Below are 18,334 nucleotides of genomic sequence, written 5' to 3'. Positions count from 1 at the left end.
AGAAAATTGAAGCATAGAGAGTTTAATATTCACAGGAGGTCATATGGCTGATAAAGTAATTAGTATATTTTAAAAATATATTCAAGATAAAATCATAAATGCTTCCTTAAAGGAGTTGATGTAATTTTAAAATTAATTTAAAATTGGCTTTGCTCTCTGAGTTGCAATGGTACAACCCTATCCTATTTCCCAACTTGGCACAAATGCTCCTTGGAAACCAAATTGTGTGTCAGGGTGCAGAACTCCCATTGAGACACAGGACTGTAGCACTGAACACAGCATGCCCACATGATGCTGAGTGCTCTTATAGAACAACACGCACTTTACACATATTATCCTAGTTTATACTTTAAGTGTTGTTAACTACTATTTTCCTAAATTTAAGAAACTTACTTTGGGGTTTTTTTTTTTTTTGTCCTATTGGCTATTTCCAAATAGAATACTCAATCTCAATCTTATCTTTTTATTTAAAGTATTTTCATACTATATATATATATATATATATATATATATATATACATATATATTTCATATTTTACTTTCTCCCAACTTCTTCTAGATCTTCCCCATTCCCCTACTTGCCCAGCTTCTTATTCTATCTATCACATACCTATCCAGCTATCTAGCTGTCTATTTCTCTCTTTCCCCTCAAAATCTAAACAAAGTAACAGAAAACCAATAGGAGAAAAAAATACCAAAACAAAACAAAATGAAACAAAAAGACCAGAAAATATGGAGTTTATTTTATAATTCCTTTTTAAGTTCAGCTTCAATATTTTATTTAGGTAACACTTTAAGGTATATTAAACAAAAAAACTTTTCATGTTAACAATGCACATTGTGGTGATATTAAATCAAGATAGATAATACAGTTGCCACATAACATATGTTTAAATGGTGAACACTTTTATATGACATCAGCAATTTTCATAGGAAAATAAATTATTAAGTATAGTCACTATGCTATACATGAAATTTACAAGCCTTTTACTCTGTATCACACAAGCAATGCCCAGCCTCTATTTCTATGAGTACAAAAGATGAAGCATACAAGTGAGATCAAGAAGCATACTTTGTATACATGGCGAAGTCTACTCAGTGTAATGTTCTCCTGGCTTAGCTATATTGTTGCAGTGATAATCTTTATATTTTTATTATATCTTAAATTATGCCCGTGTTCATTCATTTATTAATAGGCACTTATAACTTGGCTATAGTGAATAATGATTAGTCAAATCTTGCCATTAAATTAAAAGAAGCACTAACAAGCCAAATCTTGACACACACACACACACACACATGGTATGTGTGTATGTATATATGTGAGCGTGTATCATATAAACACATGGTGTATATTATTTATATATACCATGAATATATACCAGCATTAAAGAAAGTAGCACTGATATGCTCAGCTGAGGCCTTGACCTTTTCTTGCGTACTTGTTGCAGGTTAATAGTGGCATTCAGTGCATGGCCATTAGGCATTTTGGTGAGTTACTAATGGATATGAATCACTACAATTGGATGCTGAAGCACATAGTCCTAGGAAGCCTCGTGCCCCTGATCCTGTTTTTGGAGTCTAAAGAAACAAGAATTGTGAAAGTAAAAACCTTGATATTATTTTTCTTAATTAAAAATACCACAGTGCTTTATGTAACAGCAAATCAAGCCTCACTGATCTTTTCTGTCTCTCAGGCTTGTAGATATACATTGACTATCTGTGTTACACAACTGAAGTGGTCAACAGCATCTCTGCTCAAAGAGGAAACTTACAATTTTGAGTCAGTAGTTCTCGACATCTGCAACAACCTTGTAAGTGGCCCATCAGGGGTGTTAGCACAATTTTAAAGTTACACAAATGACGGGAGATGCAGTATGAAAAGGAGGATCTTGTAGAAAGAATTTGAATAAAAGATAATAATACTTGTAATTACAGTAAGAGCTTTATGTCAGTGTTTCTCAACCTTCCTAATGCTTCAACTCTTTAATACAATTCCTCATGTTGTAGTGGTACCCACTCATAAAATTATTTTCATTGCTACTTCATAACTGTAATTTTGCTACTGTTATGAGTCATAATGTAAGTATCTGTGTTTTGTGATAGTCTTTTGGGGGTTTCAAGCCACAGGGTAGAAACTGCTGTTTTAGAGGGAAGAAAAATTTTCACACTTTCAACATTGATCATTCATTCTATTTTCTTCCTATTTTGAGCTGTGGATATATATAAACTAGAATAGAACACTTCACATCACCAAATGGAAAACTGGAATTATTTTGTCATGACTTAATGAGCTAGTCCTTTGAAACACAGTATGAACAAGGGTAAAAATGTGGGGATGGGAGGAGGATGCTAACACAGGTTAGAAACACAAACATGGGTTAGAAACACAACACTGGTTTCAGAATAATATCACAAATAGACTAATCTTAATTAGCAACCAGAACAGTACAATTCATACAAAAAAATCTTCAAGTTATAAATTTGTCTTACTTTCATACTAGCAATTAAGTAATTAAGGTCCCCTTGCCTTGACACTTCTCTAGAGGAAGCAAATATGTTTTATCAAATTATGAGTTTATTTTCCTTTTTTTATTCTCAGCTTTCTTCTTATGAAAGTTACATTACAGACTTAATATCTGATACCTTAGGGTTCCTGGGGAGCTCTCGGGACTTTCTGAAGAAAGGAGCCATTATATTAGTAGGTAAATAAATTTAATTATGTCTTAATTTGTCTTTGAATGTACAAAGTAGTGTTCTAGTCAGAAATATTCATTAAAACATTTACAAATTTTTATTATTGACAATACCTGTCATGATAAATAGGATGGATAGAGGTTAATATGTATGATTAACTTAGAGTTCTGTTTTACAACTCAACGTAAGTATATATGCATTACTAATAATTACATAAAATGTGTTCATCAAGATGGATAATAAACTTTTATAATGTAATATCACTTCTCTCTACTGCCTAAAATCACTATCTAAAGAAGAAGAGCGACTTAAAACTTTATATAAACATCATGTTCAACACAACTTGAATACCTTTAAGTGCAAACTAGAACAAATAAGGAACAGCTATCAGATCCAGTGAAGTTTTATATATATAAGCAAGCCCAAGAAAACATGAAGAGAGGAAAAGTCAACTGAAACTTCCAACCTTGGACAAATCTGACCAACTATAGTTGTGGTTTTGCTCTTGACTCTCTCATTGTGAAGACAAAATTAATAATCCTGTAGTTCGGGATTCTCGATTTTGGCGATAGGTGAGCTATGATTAGCATTAGGGATTCTGATCTGTGCTGCTCCCAGAGGAGAAAGGGAGAAGAGTGGGGAGGAAGAGAGTTAGGGAGGGGGAGAGAAGAAAGAAAAAGGAGGAAGAGAAAGAGAGACAGAGATGGACACCAGAACAGACAGACAGAGTCAGATTCTATAAATTTGTTCCAATCCAATGCAATCTCCTGAATAGCCTGGTACCTTCTGTCTCTGTGTGTTACAACTGGGGAGCCCCCACTAAATCGCTTCTTCATAGAAGAGCAGCATTAATTTTCCTGTAAAGGTAATTCAAGGTGGGAAAATTTAAAAAAAAAAAGGTATTTTTACCAAATGGATGGGTCTTGCAGTAAATAATTTTGCAAATCTAAAACCTTAAAATAAAGATTGGGTGTATCTACAAATATACAGGGTACATCTGATGAAAGAAGACAAAGCCCATGGAAGTAAGACTTTGTAGCACAGGGGACAAGCATGAGGAAAGACACACAAGCATCACAGAAAAGGAAAATAACTATAACCAGCAAATGAGTGAGTCTACAGTCAGTAGTGATAATCCATTCATCAACAAGAATGAAATTCATACGGAGAGGTTAGGCAATCATCAAGAACAAAGGCCATGCAGGAGAGATCAGTGTTCAGACTACCGAGATATCTTAGAATGTACATTATGCGTGTGTATTATAGAGATAGAGATAGATAGATAGAGAGAGAGAGAGAGAGAGAGAGAGAGAGATAGAGATAGAGTTAGAGATAGAGATAGAGATAGAGAGATAGAGATAGAGATAGAGATAGAGATAGAGATAGAGATAGAGATAGAGATAGATAAATATAGATAGATGTGTATGTAATTTAAATCATAAAAATCTTATACAACAATTGATGTTCTATATATTAAAAGACAAATGAGTAACCTAAAAGGAAATATACAAGAAGAAATTATTGCATTTATAATGGACAAAAAAGGAAAGAAGGAAAGAAAATCATGGAGGAAGAAATGGAAGAGAAGGAGAGAGCAAAGAAAGGAGGCAAAATTAGAAGGAGGAGCTGGAAAAGAGAAAAAAGGAAGGGGAAGAAAAGAAGGGATGGTGGGCGGATAGAGGGAATAAAAACAAACTCTGAAATACATGCACAGCACATGTGAAGATTATACATGAACATTGCCAAAGAAAGTGAAAATTGAACAATGAGTAGAGTATAAATTCTATTTTGAAAACAAAGGGATAAAATTTAAAGTCACAATTTTTTAAACTTTATACATATATCAACAGTTTATTTTCTAAGTTTATACATTGATTCCATAGTTAACATAAAGAAGTTATGTGCAGGAACAGTAAAGATTCTAACCCAAAGCATTCCAAGAGACAAGCAGCACTGTGAGATGTCAGCTTAGCTACAATAATTAAAATTTGCATGCAATGAACAGACAGAAAAAAATTGAACAAAACAATATTCAGAAATATCCTCCAAATTATATAATATTTTAAAGGATGAGCCACATACTTTAACTAATGAAAATATGGAATATGGGGAATATTCTTTAAATGTATGGTAAATCATATGAAATATATTCTTTGCTCTGGCATTAAGCAAATTCCAGATGGTCAAATATTCAGAGTCAACACTAACGCTGAAACCATAATTTAAAAATACTTGACTAACGTAGAAAATGTACTTGATAATCACAGGGTAAATAAGCTTTCTATGTGAAATTCACAATACAAGCCATAAGAACGGCTGCCAACTCTGTAAAAACAAAACATTTTGCAATGACAAAACTCTATAAAAGAGGGTGAAGATTCTCAGTTGAAAGAGCCAGAAAACATTTTCAATAAAATCATAAAAAAAATCTTCCCTAACTTAAAGAAAGAGATGGCCATAAATATATAAGAAGACTACAGATCACCAAATAGATTGGAGCAGAAAAGAAAATCCACCCATCATATAATAATCAAAACACTAAATGCACAGAAAAATGAAAGAATATTAAAAGATGTAAGGGGAAAAGGCCGGGTAACATATAAAGGCAGACTTACCAGAATTACACCATACTACTCAAGAAAGATGCTAAAAATCAGAAGATCCTGGATAGATGTCATGCAGACCCTAAAAGACCACATATGCCAACCCAGGTTATTATGTCCAGCAAAATTATCAATCACCATAGATGAAGAAATCAAGGTATTCCATGACAAAACCAAATTTAAACAATATCTTCATACTAATTCAGCCATATAGAGGACACTAGAAGGAAAACTCCAACACAAGGAGCGTAACTACACCCAAGAAAACACAAGAAAGTAGTCATCTCACAACAAACCCAAAAGAATAGAATTATGCACACACACACACACACACACACACACACACACACACACACACACTACCACCTCCAACAATAAAAATAACAGGAACTAACAATCTTTAATATCCCTCAACATCAATGGACTTAATTTCACAATTAAAAACACAGGCTAAAAGACTGGATACACAAGCAAGATCCATCATTTTGCTGCAAATAAGAAACACCTCTCAATGATGAAGGCAGACACTACCTCAGAGTAATAGGCTAGAAAAAAGTTTTCCAAGCAAATGGTCCCAAGACACAAGCGAGTCTAACATCCAAAAAAAAACAAAACAAAAAAAACAAAAAAAAAAAACAAAAAAAAAACGTTGCTTTTTCTTTCTTTTTTTATTACATATTTTCTTAATTTACATTTCAAATGTTATGCCCTTTCCTGGTTTCCCCTCTGCAAATCTCCTCCCCTATCCTCTCCCCCATCCCCCTGCTCACCAACCCACTTACTCCTTGTTCCTGGTCCTGGCATTCCCCTACACTGGGGCATAGAACCTTCACAGGACCAAGGATCTCTCCTCCCATTGATGAACATCCTCTGCTACACATACAGCTGAAGCCATGAGTCCCACCATGTGTATTCTTTGGTTGGTGATTTAGTCACTCAGAGCTCTGGGGGTACTGGTTAGTTCATATTTGTTGTTCCTCCTATGTGGCTTCAAAGCTCCTTGGGTCCTTTCTGTAGCTCCTTCATTGGGACCCTGTGCTCAGTCCAATGGTGTGAGCATCCACCTATGTATTTGTCAGGCACTGGTGGAGCCTATTCCAGAGACAGCTATAGCAGGCTTCTGTCAGTAAGCACTTGTTGCCGTCTACAAAAAGTATCTGAATTTGGTGACTGTATATAGAATGGATCCTCAGGTGGGGCAGTCTCTGGATAGTCATTCCTTCAGTCTCTGCTCCACACTTTGTCTCTGTAACTCCTTCCATAGGTATTTTGAAGGATCGAAGTATCCACTTTGGTCTTCCTTCTTCTTGAGTTTAATGTGGTTTGTGAATTGTATCTTGGGTATTGCAAACATTTAGGCTAATATCCACATATCAATGAGTACATACCATGTGTGTTCTTTTGTGATTGGGTTGCTACACTCAGGATGATATCCTCCAGATACATCCATTTGCCTAAGAACTTTATAAGGAGCTAAAACCATCCAGTAGAAAAAAGACAGCATTTTTAACAAATGGTGCTGGCTCAATTGGAGGTTAGCATATAGAAGAATACAAATCTATCCATTCTTATCTCCTTGTACAAACCTCAAGTCCAAGTGGATCAAAGACCTCCACATAAAAACAGATACACTGAAAATTATAGGGGAGAAAGCGGGGAAGAGTCTCAAACACATCGACACAGGGGGAAAATTCCTGAATAGAACACCAATGGCTTGTGCTGTAAGATCAAGAATCCACAAATGGGACCTCATAAAATTGCAAAGCTTCTGTAAGGCAAAGGACACTGTCAATAAGACAAAAAGGCAACCAACAGATTGGGAAAAGACCTTTATCAATCCTGCATCCAATAGACGGCTAATATCCAATATATACAAAAAAATCTATAAGTTAACTCCAGAGAACCAAATAACCCTATTGAAAAATGGAGTACAGAGCTAAACAAAGAATTCTCAACTGAGGAATACTGAATGGCTGAGAAACACCTAAAAAAATGTTCAACATTCTTAGTCATCAGGGAAATGCAAATTAAAACAACCCTGAGATTCTACCTCATACCACTCAGAATGGCAAAGATCAAAAACTCAGGTGACAGCAGATGCTGGCAAGGATGTGGATGAAGAGGAACACTCCTCTATTGCTGGTAGGATTGCAAGCTGGTACAACCACTCTGGAAATCAGTTTGGTGGCTCTTCAGAAAATTGGACAAAGTACTACCTGAGGACTCAGCAATACCACTCCTGGGCATATAGCCAGAAGATGCTCCAACATATAACAAGGACACATGCTCCACTATGTTCATAGCAGCCTTATTTATAATAGTCAGGAGCTGGAAAGAACCCAGATGTCCCTCCACAGAGGAATGGATATGGAAAATGTGGTACATTTACACAATGGAGTACTAGTCAGCTATTAAAATAGACTTTTCAACCAAAAATAATCAGAAGAGATGGGGAAAGATACTTCATACTCATCAAAGGAAAAATTCACCAAGATGAAGTCTCAATTCTAAAATCCAAATTAAAAGCCATAGAAAACAATCTGGTGGCAAAAAAATAATAACATGCAAACATCATTAAAAATTGGCAATTAAATCTTACCTTTTCACAACTTCATTTTTAAAAAAGGAATGTAGGACTGTATTTTATTTTCACTTCCCTGGAGGGTCCCTGCCACACCTGTGTGCTCTTATTACTTTCTATCCTCTGAGGACACTATAAATGAAACCCACTTATGTAGGAGAAAACATGCAATGTTTGTCTTTCTGGGTCTGAGTTACCTCACTCAAGATGGTTGCCACTGTCTCTATTCACTTACCTGCAAATTTCACAAGTTTGCCTCTTAGAAGCCAAATAAAATCCCTGTGTATGCATGTACCACAGTTGTTGTCTGTTCATAAGTTGATGGGCATCCAAGAAGTACCTGTCATAGGAAATCGGAAATGAATTTTCATTATAGTGATGCTATGAATTACCTTCCCTAAGAGGGACGATTTGATAACACCCATTGAAATGCAGAGTGTTTTCGTTATTGTTGCTGTTACTTGTAGTTCTGGAGATGACACACTTGTTCTGTGAGCTACATGCCCGACTCTGGTTTATTTTTAATTTGATTTAGCTCTGTACCCCATTTTAATAGGGTTATTTGATTTTCTGGAGTTCAGGTTCTTGAGTTCTTTGTATATATTGGATATTAGTCCCCTATCAGATTTAGGATTGGTAAAGATCCTTTCCCAATCTGTTGGTCGCCTTTTTGTCTTATTGACAGTGTCCTTTGCCTTACAGAAGCTTTGCAATTTTATGAGGTCCCATTTGTCAATTCTCAATCTTACAGCATGAACCATTGGTGTTCTCTTCAGGAATTTTTCCCTGTGCCCACATCTTCGAGGTTTTTCCCCACTTTCTCCTCTATGAGTTTCAGTGTCTCTGGTTTTAAGTGGAGTTCCTTGATCCACTTAGACTTGAACTTTGTACAAGAAGATAAGAATGGATCAATTCGCATTCTTCTACATTATAACTGCCAGTTGAGCCAGCACCATTTGTTGAAAATGCTGTCTTTTTTCCACTGAATGGTTTCAGCTCCTTTGTCAAAGATCAAGTGACCATAGGTGCGTGGGTTCATTTCTGTGTCTTCGATTCTATTCCATTGATCTATCTATCTGTCGCTGTACCAGTACCATACAGTTTTTATCACAATTGCTCTGTAGCACAGCTTGAGGTCAGGCATAGTGATTCCACCAAGAGGTTCTTTTATTGTTGAGAATAGTTTTTGCTATCCTAGGTTTTTTCGTTATTCCAGACGAATTTGCAAATTGCCCTTCCTAACTCTGTGAAGAATTGAGTTGTAATTTTGATAGGGATTGCATTGAATCTGTAGATTGCTTCCGGCAAGATAGCCGTTTTTAATAATTTGATAGTTTTATGCATGTGCATAATGAGATTTATCCCCTCATTCTCTGTTACCCTGTCCTATCTATCTCTCCTTGAAAGACATTTCCCAACATACTCGCCTCCTACTTTAAGACCTTTGATGTTTAAATGGAGCTTCTTGCATGAGCATGGGTGGGACATGCTGGAACATGGCAGCTTGTATGTTATATTAAGTGAAGAATGCAGTCCTTTGGGGAGGTTTCTGTGTGCTTCTTGAAAACAAAAACAAACAAACAAACAGTAACAAAAACTCCAAGAAGCCAAGATGACTCTTATGAACTTCATTGTTTCAAAAAACCATAAAATTGTTGTTGGCTTATGCTTTTGTGTCCCTCCTAGCTATGGATAGGAGTTTACTTCAAATTATTCATTACAACCTGCCATTGTTATTTGTTTATTTGCCTCTAAGGAAAAACATGTTTTTGCCATATGTGACTTGCCTTTGTGATTGTACACTTTACTCATGTGACTGTTTTTTTCCTTTATTACTCCTTGAGTTTATTTTGATTTACTATGGAACAGAAGTAGAAGGCTATGGTGCCATGAGTTTAAATCAAGACTGCACTTCATGAATTGTAATGCTGAAGACAATCCCCTATACTATGGATTCCTGGGCCACACAAAACAACTTTTTATTCTCCTTAATTTTTATTTATTATTCTCTTATATATTTGCCATGCCTCCTCTTCTTCCAATATCCTCCATCACTTACCCTCTCCATCAGATCCACCCCTCCTCCTTTCCCTTCAGCAAAGGGCGTGTCTCCCAGCGATATCAACCAAACATGGCATATTAAGTTATAATAAGACTAGGCACATGTCCTCATATCAAGGTTGGATGAGTTATCCCAGTAGGAGTAAAAGGGCTCTAAAAGCAGACAAAAGAGTCAGAGACAACCCCCTTCACTCCCACTATTAGCAGTCCTACAAGAATACCAAGCCACGCAAATATAACATATGCAAAGGACCTAGGTCAGACCCATACAAGCTCCCTGATTGTTGCTTCAGTCTCTGTGAGCCCTTATGTCCTCTGGTTAGTTGGTTCTGTGGGCCATTTTCTTTTGGTGTTCTTGAACCCTCTGGCTCTGACAATCCTCCTTCATCCTCATCTATGGGATTGCCTGAGCTCCACCTAATGTTTGGCTGTGGCTCTCTGCATCTGCTCACATCAGTTGCTGAGTGAAGCCTCTCTGATGATTATGCTAGTCCCTGGCCTACCTCAGAATCATTTCATTGACTTTTTTTCGGGTTATATCTGGTTCTGTCTTAGGTCTCTGGGCTATCCAGACACTGGTTCCTGTCCTACCAGCCAGTGACAGCCATGGACTTCCTCTCATGGCATGAGCCTCAAGTTGGACTAGTCATTGGTTAGCCACAAGTTCTATACCATCTTTACTTTACCCCTGCACATCTTTCAGTCAGGACAAAGGTTTTGTGATTGGGTTGGTGTCCTTTCAGGCAAGACAAAGTTTTCGTGATTGGGTTGGTGTCCTGGTCCCTCCATTGGAAGCCTTGCCTATTTCCAAAAGATGGCCAGTTCAGGTTCTGTATCCCCCCTATTACTAGGAGTCTTCTCTAGGGTAACCCTCATGGATTCCTAGGAGTTTACATTGCACTAGGTTTCTAGCTTGCCCTGAAATGTACACACACATCCCAGTGACAGTATTCTGTCCCAGTAGTCTCTCCTTTCCAGCTCCAACCCGATTCCACCTGTTCTAATCCACATCATCCCCCAGACAACCAACAAAAGTTATTCTCTTTCATTCATCCCAGGGAGATCCATGCATACACAGCCCCACCCCCTGAGTCTTCCTTGGCACTTAGCCTCTCTGGCTCTGTGGATTGTAGCATGATTACTTTGCAGCTAATGTCCACTTATAAGTAAGTACATAACATGTTTGTCTTCCTGAGACTGGGTTACGTCACTCAGGATTATTTTTTTCAAGTTCCATCCAAATATTATGATGTTAGCTTTTTTTGACAGCTGAATAATACTCCATTGCATGTGATTCTTTTTAATTCTCAGAGTGTAACTTGTCTGTTGCTCTGAATAAAGTTGCCTATTACATGAGAGTTTGGTCCTTGGCTCCATTCTCCCAGTTCCCACCACAAACTAGAGCAGTCAATAATAGATGATATGTAAACAAAACAAGCCAATAGCCAGGCTGTTTTAAGAAATCTTTACTCCAGATGAATTTGCAGATTGCCCTTTCTAATTCGTTGAAGAATTGAGCTGGAATTTTGATGGGGATTGCATTGAATCTGTAGATTGCTTTTGGCAAGATAGCCATTTTTACTATATTGATCCTGCCAATCCATGAGCATGGGAGATCTTTCCATCTTCTGAGATCTTCTTTAATTTCTTTCTTCAGAAAAGAAATTAAAGGTATTTTATATTATTTGTGACTATTGAGAAGGGTGTTGTTTCCCTAATTTCTTTCTCAGCCCGTTTATCCTTTGTGTAGAGAAAGGCCATTGACTTGTTTGAGTTAACTTTATATCCAGCTACTTCATTGAAGCTGTTTATCAGGTTTAGGAGTTCTCTGGTGGAATTTTTAGGGTCACTTATATATACTATCATATCATCTGCAAAAAGTGATATTTTCACTTCTTCCTTTCCAATTTGTATCCCCTTGATCTCCTTTTGTTGTCTAATTGCTCTGGTTAGGACTTCAAGTACAATGTTCAATAAGTAGGGAGAAAGTGAGAAGCCTTGTCTAGTCCCTGATTTTAGTGGGAGTGCTTCCAGATTCTCACCAATTGCTTTGATGTTGGCTACTGGTTTGCTGTAGATTGCTTTTATTATGTTTAGGTATGGGCCTCGAATTCCTGATCTTTCCAAAACTTTTATCATGAATGGGTGTTGGATTTTCTCAAATGCTTTCTCCACATCTAACAAGATGATCACATGGTTTTTGTCTTTGAGTTTGTTTATATAGTGGATTAGGTTGATGGATTTCCATATATTAAACCATCCCTGAATCCCTGGAATGAAACCTACTTGGTCAGGATGGATGATTGTTTTGATGTGTTCTTGGATTCCGTTAGCGAGATTTTATTGAGTATTTTTGCATCAATATTCATAAGGGAAATTGGTCTGAAGTTCTCTATCTTTGTTGGGTCTTTCTGTGGTTTCAGTATTAGAGTAATTGTGGCTTCATAGAATGAATTGGGTAGAGTATCTTCTGCTTCTATTTCCACCTCACACCAGTCAGAATGTCTAAGATCAAAAATTCAGGTGACAGCAGATGCTGTCAAGGATGTGGAGAAAGAGGAACACTCCTCCATTGTTGGTGGGATTGCAAGCTTGTACAACCACTTTGGAAATCAGTCTGGCAGTTCCTCAGAAAATTGGACATAGTACTCCTGGGGGATCCAGCAATACCTCTCCTGGGCATATATCCAGAAGATGCCCCAACTGGTAAGAAGGACACGTGCTCCACTATGTTCATAGCAGCCTTATTTATAATAGCCAGAAACTGGAAAGAATCCAGATGCCCCTCAACAGAGGAATGGATACTGAAAATGTGGTACATTTACACAATGGAGTACTACTCAGCTATTAAAAAGAATGAATTTATGAAATTCCTAGGCAAATGGATGGACTTGGAGGGTATCATCCTGAGTGAGGTAACCCAATCACAAAAGAACTCACATCATATGACTCACTGATAAGTGGATATTAGCCCAGAAACTTAGAATACCCAAGATATAAAATACAATTTGCAAAACACATGAAACTCAAGAAGAACGAAGACCAAAGTGTGGACACTTTGCCCCTTCTTAGAATTGGGAACAAAACACCCATAGAAGGAGTTACAGAGACAAAGTTTGGAGCTGAGACAAAAGGATGGAACATCTAGACTGCCATACCCGGGGATCCATCCCATAATAAGCCTCCAAATGCTGACACCATTGCATACACTAGCAAGATTTTGCTGAAAGGACCCTGAGATAGCTGTCTCTTGTGAGACTATTCTGGGGCCTAGCAAACACAGAAGTGGATGCTCACAGTCAGCTATTGGATGGATCACAGGGCCCCCAATGGAGGAGCTAAAGAAAGTAGCCAAGGAGCTAAAGGGATCTGCAACCCTATAGGTGGAACAACAATATGAACTAACCAGTATCCCCCGGAGCTCGTGTCTCTAGCTGCACATGTATCAGAAGATGGCCTAGTTGGCCATCAGTGGAAAGAGAGGCCCATTGGTCGTGCAAACTTTATATGCCTCAGTACAGGGGAATGCCAGGGCCAAGAAGTGGGAGTAGGTGGGAGGGGGAGTGGGTGGGAGGGTGTGGGGGACTTTTGGGATAGCACTGGAAATGTAAATGAATAAAATACCTAATAATAAAAAAAAAACAGAAAACTAGAAAAAAAATACAAAGCAGGCTGAACAAGTCATGGGGACCAAAGCAGTAAGTAGCAACCCTCCATGGCCTTTGCATGAGCCTTTAGGTTCCTTTGGTGAACAGCAATGTGGAAGGGTAAGCATAATAAACCCTTTTGTTTCCAAAAAAAAAAAAAAAAGAAGAAGAAGAAATCTCTACTCTGCATGTAACACTGGAAACACATGTGCTACTGTAACAGGAAAGAACATGAATACATTTCACAAAAAATATGCTGAATGAAGATAATAGAGCTTCAAAATACATTCTGTGTGAAGGAACATACACATTTCTGTACAAATGTGAAGGAACTTGCAAAAGGCTTGTTGAATGCTTGTAGGACATGAACCTACATGATAACTATGGTGTGCTCTCTTTGTGGTCATTCTTCATACATAAACTTTCATTTCTCATTAAATAATAATTGTGTGAAATCACTAAAATATAGTTTAATGAGACTCTAAGATATGTAGCAAGATAACAAAAGAAATGTAAGTACAGAAATGTAAGTAGTTTAATTTGTTTAATTTTGCTTATATCTTACCAATAGGGTACTTGGGGAAATCAGGAGAACATTTACTACTCAGAGATGAAATTGACATCATGATTGAGGGTAAGATTGAAGTTTTCATGTATCAATCCAAAAAAATTCATCACTATTTTGATTCTAATTAAATAATAGCTCTATATAAGGGTTACAGAATGGAAATCGGTTGGCAGTGGGTTTACGATTAGGAAAAATCAGTAGAGGGACTAGGCTAATGGGGCATTATATATTTCCTCTCTCTCTCTTTCTCTCTCTCTCTCTCTCTCTCTCTCTCTCTCTCTCTCTCTCTCTCTCTCTCTCTCTCTCCCTATTCGATCTTTCTGTCTCTATTTCAGTCTCCAAATTTATGCCATTTATTATCTGAAATCTAATGATCATGCTAGAGCCTTGAGAAGTTATTGAAAGTTCAGGAGTCATTCACTTATACATCCTGAAAACTTTTTTTTCAACATATCCTATGTAATAGCACCATGCAGTTGTTGGGTTCCTCTAGTAAATCAAGTAGGCTCTCTCCTCATGGATTTTAGATTCTAGTGGATCCTAACATACATTGTGTTCAGAGGGGGGGATGGGAAGAAGAAGGGTAATGTTATTCTTTCAAAGGCTTGGATCCTGGCCATGGTTCTCTCTTAGCATCTCTCTACTGCCCTATTAGAAAATAGTTGGTGGCAGGGAGACTGGAGAGATGATCCATCAGCAGTTAGAAGCAGGTGTTATTGCAGAGCACCAAAGTTCAACTACCAACACCAACATAATGGCTCACAACCATTTACAATACCATTTTCAGGGGACTCAACAACCTATTCTGAACTCCTCGGAGACCAGGAACACATGTGCTGCACATACATACACTCGGGCACATCATTCAGACATAAAACAAAATAAATAAATCTAAGACAAAAATAAAGGAAATAGCTGGGTAGCTTTCTGCTTCTCTCCTCTCTCTCTCTCTCTCTCTCTCTCTCTCTCTCTCTCTCTCTCTCTCTGTGTGTGTGTGTGTGTGTGTGTGTGTGTGTCTGTCTGTCTGTCTGTCTGTCTATCCCATTCTGAATCATCTATTATTCAGAGAAATTTCAACAACACTACTAGAAGTTCATGAGTTTGAATTTCCCATGAACTTTGACACTCTACTCATACAGTCTCCTCCCTTGTTAGTGTTTCCTTCCCAGGATTCAGTTGATGCATTGTTTCCACTTGACACATCATTATCATCCATTCAGTCACTTTCATTCATTCAACACTTCTGACTACCTGCTCAATGCCGAGCACTACACTTCTCCCTTAATTATTCTTCAGATCTTTTTCTGATAAAATAATAATGCTCACCCTGTGGTCCCAGCACTTGGAAGGTTGAAGCAGAAGGATTGTTATAAGTTCAAGGGTGCTTATCATAAGCGTATTTTCATTCCAATGACTATGCCATTACCTCCTTATAGTAAAATGCATGTGTTATTTTATTATATAATAACCTTAATTTTAATCAGTTTTCTATTAATAATCACTTAGACTTATTCCAATGTTTTCCATGACTATCATCAATACAATATATGTGAGTCTTTCCTTATGAAACTGAGCAGAATGCTTGGCACATATGTTTGCCATAAATTTGGTAACTATTTTTGTTTTTCTTTAATATTGCTCAAGTAAAGAGCATGATAGGAAAGAGTTACAGAGGGGAGAATACAGGGGAAAATGACTGCTAAAAATGTAACTGCTTAGACTTACTGTTGCTTGAAATCAGCTAGACCTTGAACTAAGGACCCCTCTGCTGTTGCAGTTATTGAACGATTGACCCGGGTGGAAGATGCTCTGATCAAGGAGTTGGCAGAGAAAACCCGCAAACTTTTTAAAGAAATAGCCAATCGAATGTCCTCTTCAACCATCAAACAAACCTTCCGGAAATGGGTTAAGATGTTCCGAACCAAAAAACTGAAGCTCATTTATGATGTGGCCAGTATTAGAACCCTCGAAGGGAACGAAATAGAAATCATTAAAGATAGTCTGATAGAGTCCAATTTAGAGAAGTCTGAAAAGCCATACAGAGTCACTAAGGAAAATTATTTCAATGAATCCCTATATACAGTTTGAACATTTTCTTTAAAGAGAATCACATGTCCCTTGCCTCTTAATAACCTCAGTCTGTATTTAAATCCTTTTCAGAAGAATATTAAAAGTTATCACTAATCCTTTTAATTTTCTATTAAAATAGATAAATCTGAACATTCTACCACCTGTCTGGCAATGAGCAAAACTCTATATCATACAACACTGGTAAACCTAAGGTGCATTTTTATGCTTTCTTAATCAAAGTGGGTGGGCACTGCTGCTGTCTTGTCCTAACATCCTGATTGAAAATATCTCTCAGTACCATCCTCAGTGCTTCATTTTTCCAAGTCACAACTCCTCCTGCTTTCCACCAGAGACAACCAGGCAAGACCCTACCCCAAGCCCTTGCCAACCAAGTCCCCTTTAAGCACACCCAGTAGTCTTAAACTGCACCCCACACCTGGACCCCACCTGAAGCACAAGAAAATGACCTTAAATATAATCTCTTCTTCCCTCATTAATTCATTCACTTTACAACTCAATTTCAGCACCCCCTCACCTACCAGTGCCATCCTTACATGGCCTCTCCCTCTAACTCCTTCCCTTCACCTCTGAGAAAGGGGAGGTTCCTCCTGGGAGCCAACCCACCCTGGTACCTCAAGTCACTGCAGAACTAGGTACACCCTTTCCCACTGAGGATAGACAAGAGAGTCAAGTTAGGGGAACAAGATCCACAGGCAGGCAACACAGTCAGGGTAAGTCCCAACTATAGTTGTTGGGAGAACACATTCATGAAGACCAAACTTTATCTCTGCTAAATATGTAAGGATAACCTAAGCCCAGCCCTTGTATGCTCTTGGGTTGGTGGTTCAGTCTCAGAAAGCCCTCATTGGCCCAGGTTAGTTGACTCTGTTGGTTTTCTGGAGTTTTGGGTTCCTCAATTCTTTCCCCCAACTCTTCCACAAGATTTCCCAAGCTCTGTCTAATGTTTGGCTGTGGGTCTCTGTGCCTGTTTTGGTCAGCTTCTGAGTGAAGCCTCTCAGAGAAGTTATTCTCCTGCCTCTGAGTCCAGGCTGACAGATATAAACATAGCCTGAGGCTCCAAGATAGTTGAAAGAGGAAGGCAGGCTACCATATAGATCTTCTGAGGACAGCACAGTACATTCTTTTCCACCCACCCCCAATTGGCAGAGATTGCTACTACATTTATTTATAGTCATGTCACCCACAGAATCTGTGTATCCAGGCTAGGAGTAACAGATGTACCTGTCAACAGTGTCTTCAAATGTTGCATCATTGTGACAAGGCTTTGACCAACAATGAGGCATCAGGGACTCACAGTGTGGCCCTGTGAATCTACTACCTGTGCAGACACAGTGAGAATTGTTCCCTCCATCAACACATAGCCCTCCATGGGAACATGGCTGACTCGCACATTCATAAAATTTGATTTCACAATGGTCTCTAAGGAATCCAGGTGCATAGTCACAGAGGTGAGCCCCCAAGAGCATCCTGGCATGGCTGGGATCCACATCCATCAGTTTCTAACTCATAGTCCACACCAGAATACATTTGAGGACAAGCACACATGTATCTTCCTATCTCGTGGGCATATAGCCTTATTCATGAAGGGATCAGGAACACATTCATCCTCTTTCAAGTCACAATGTCTGCCTTGGAATCCAAGCACACAGAAGCAGGACTAGCCTTTGATTCCATCGTGGTAAGCATCCCCATTTTGGCAAGAGCTTAGAAGCACACTCTTTGTAATATGTCTCACAGAACCTTCCAGTATATCTAGCAGAATAGATACAAATAGTGTGCGCAGGGTCTTCAATGGCAGGTGCCTCCATCTTGGCAAGTGTTCCCTCCACAGGAATTAGTGGCAATATAGGGAGATATAAAAACAGAAACTGAGGAAATGCAAAAAATCATCAGATCCTACTACAAAAGCCTATACTCAACAAAACTGGAAAACCTGGATGAAATGAACAATTTTCTTAGCAGATGCCAAATACCAAAGTTAAATCAGGATTAGATAAACCATCTGAACAGTCCCATAACCCCTAAAGAAATAGAAGCAGTCAATAAAAGTCTCCTAGCCAAAAAACAAAAACAACAACAACAACAA

The 18,334-nt window shown here is 38.1% G+C and overlaps 1 protein-coding gene and 1 pseudogene across 1 annotated transcript in view; one reads left to right on the top strand and one right to left on the bottom strand.

Annotated features, from left to right (window-relative positions):
• Positions 1-16,386, top strand: part of Mroh9 (maestro heat-like repeat family member 9) — a 61,369-nt gene extending 44,983 nt beyond the window's left edge. Inside the window, exons 18-22 of the mRNA NM_030071.1 lie at positions 1,452-1,604; positions 1,698-1,814; positions 2,603-2,705; positions 14,161-14,223; positions 15,935-16,386. Coding sequence (NP_084347.1) covers positions 1,452-1,604; positions 1,698-1,814; positions 2,603-2,705; positions 14,161-14,223; positions 15,935-16,245 — 747 coding nt within the window. The 3' untranslated portion in view covers positions 16,246-16,386. The remainder of the gene's footprint in view (positions 1-1,451; positions 1,605-1,697; positions 1,815-2,602; positions 2,706-14,160; positions 14,224-15,934) is intronic.
• Gm18450 (predicted gene, 18450) lies at positions 17,262-18,090 on the bottom strand (annotated as a pseudogene).

Source organism: Mus musculus, chromosome 1 (assembly GCF_000001635.26).
Source record: "Mus musculus strain C57BL/6J chromosome 1, GRCm38.p6 C57BL/6J".
NCBI classification, from domain to species: domain Eukaryota; kingdom Metazoa; phylum Chordata; class Mammalia; order Rodentia; family Muridae; genus Mus; species Mus musculus.
This window is presented reverse-complemented; position numbering and strand designations above follow the sequence as displayed.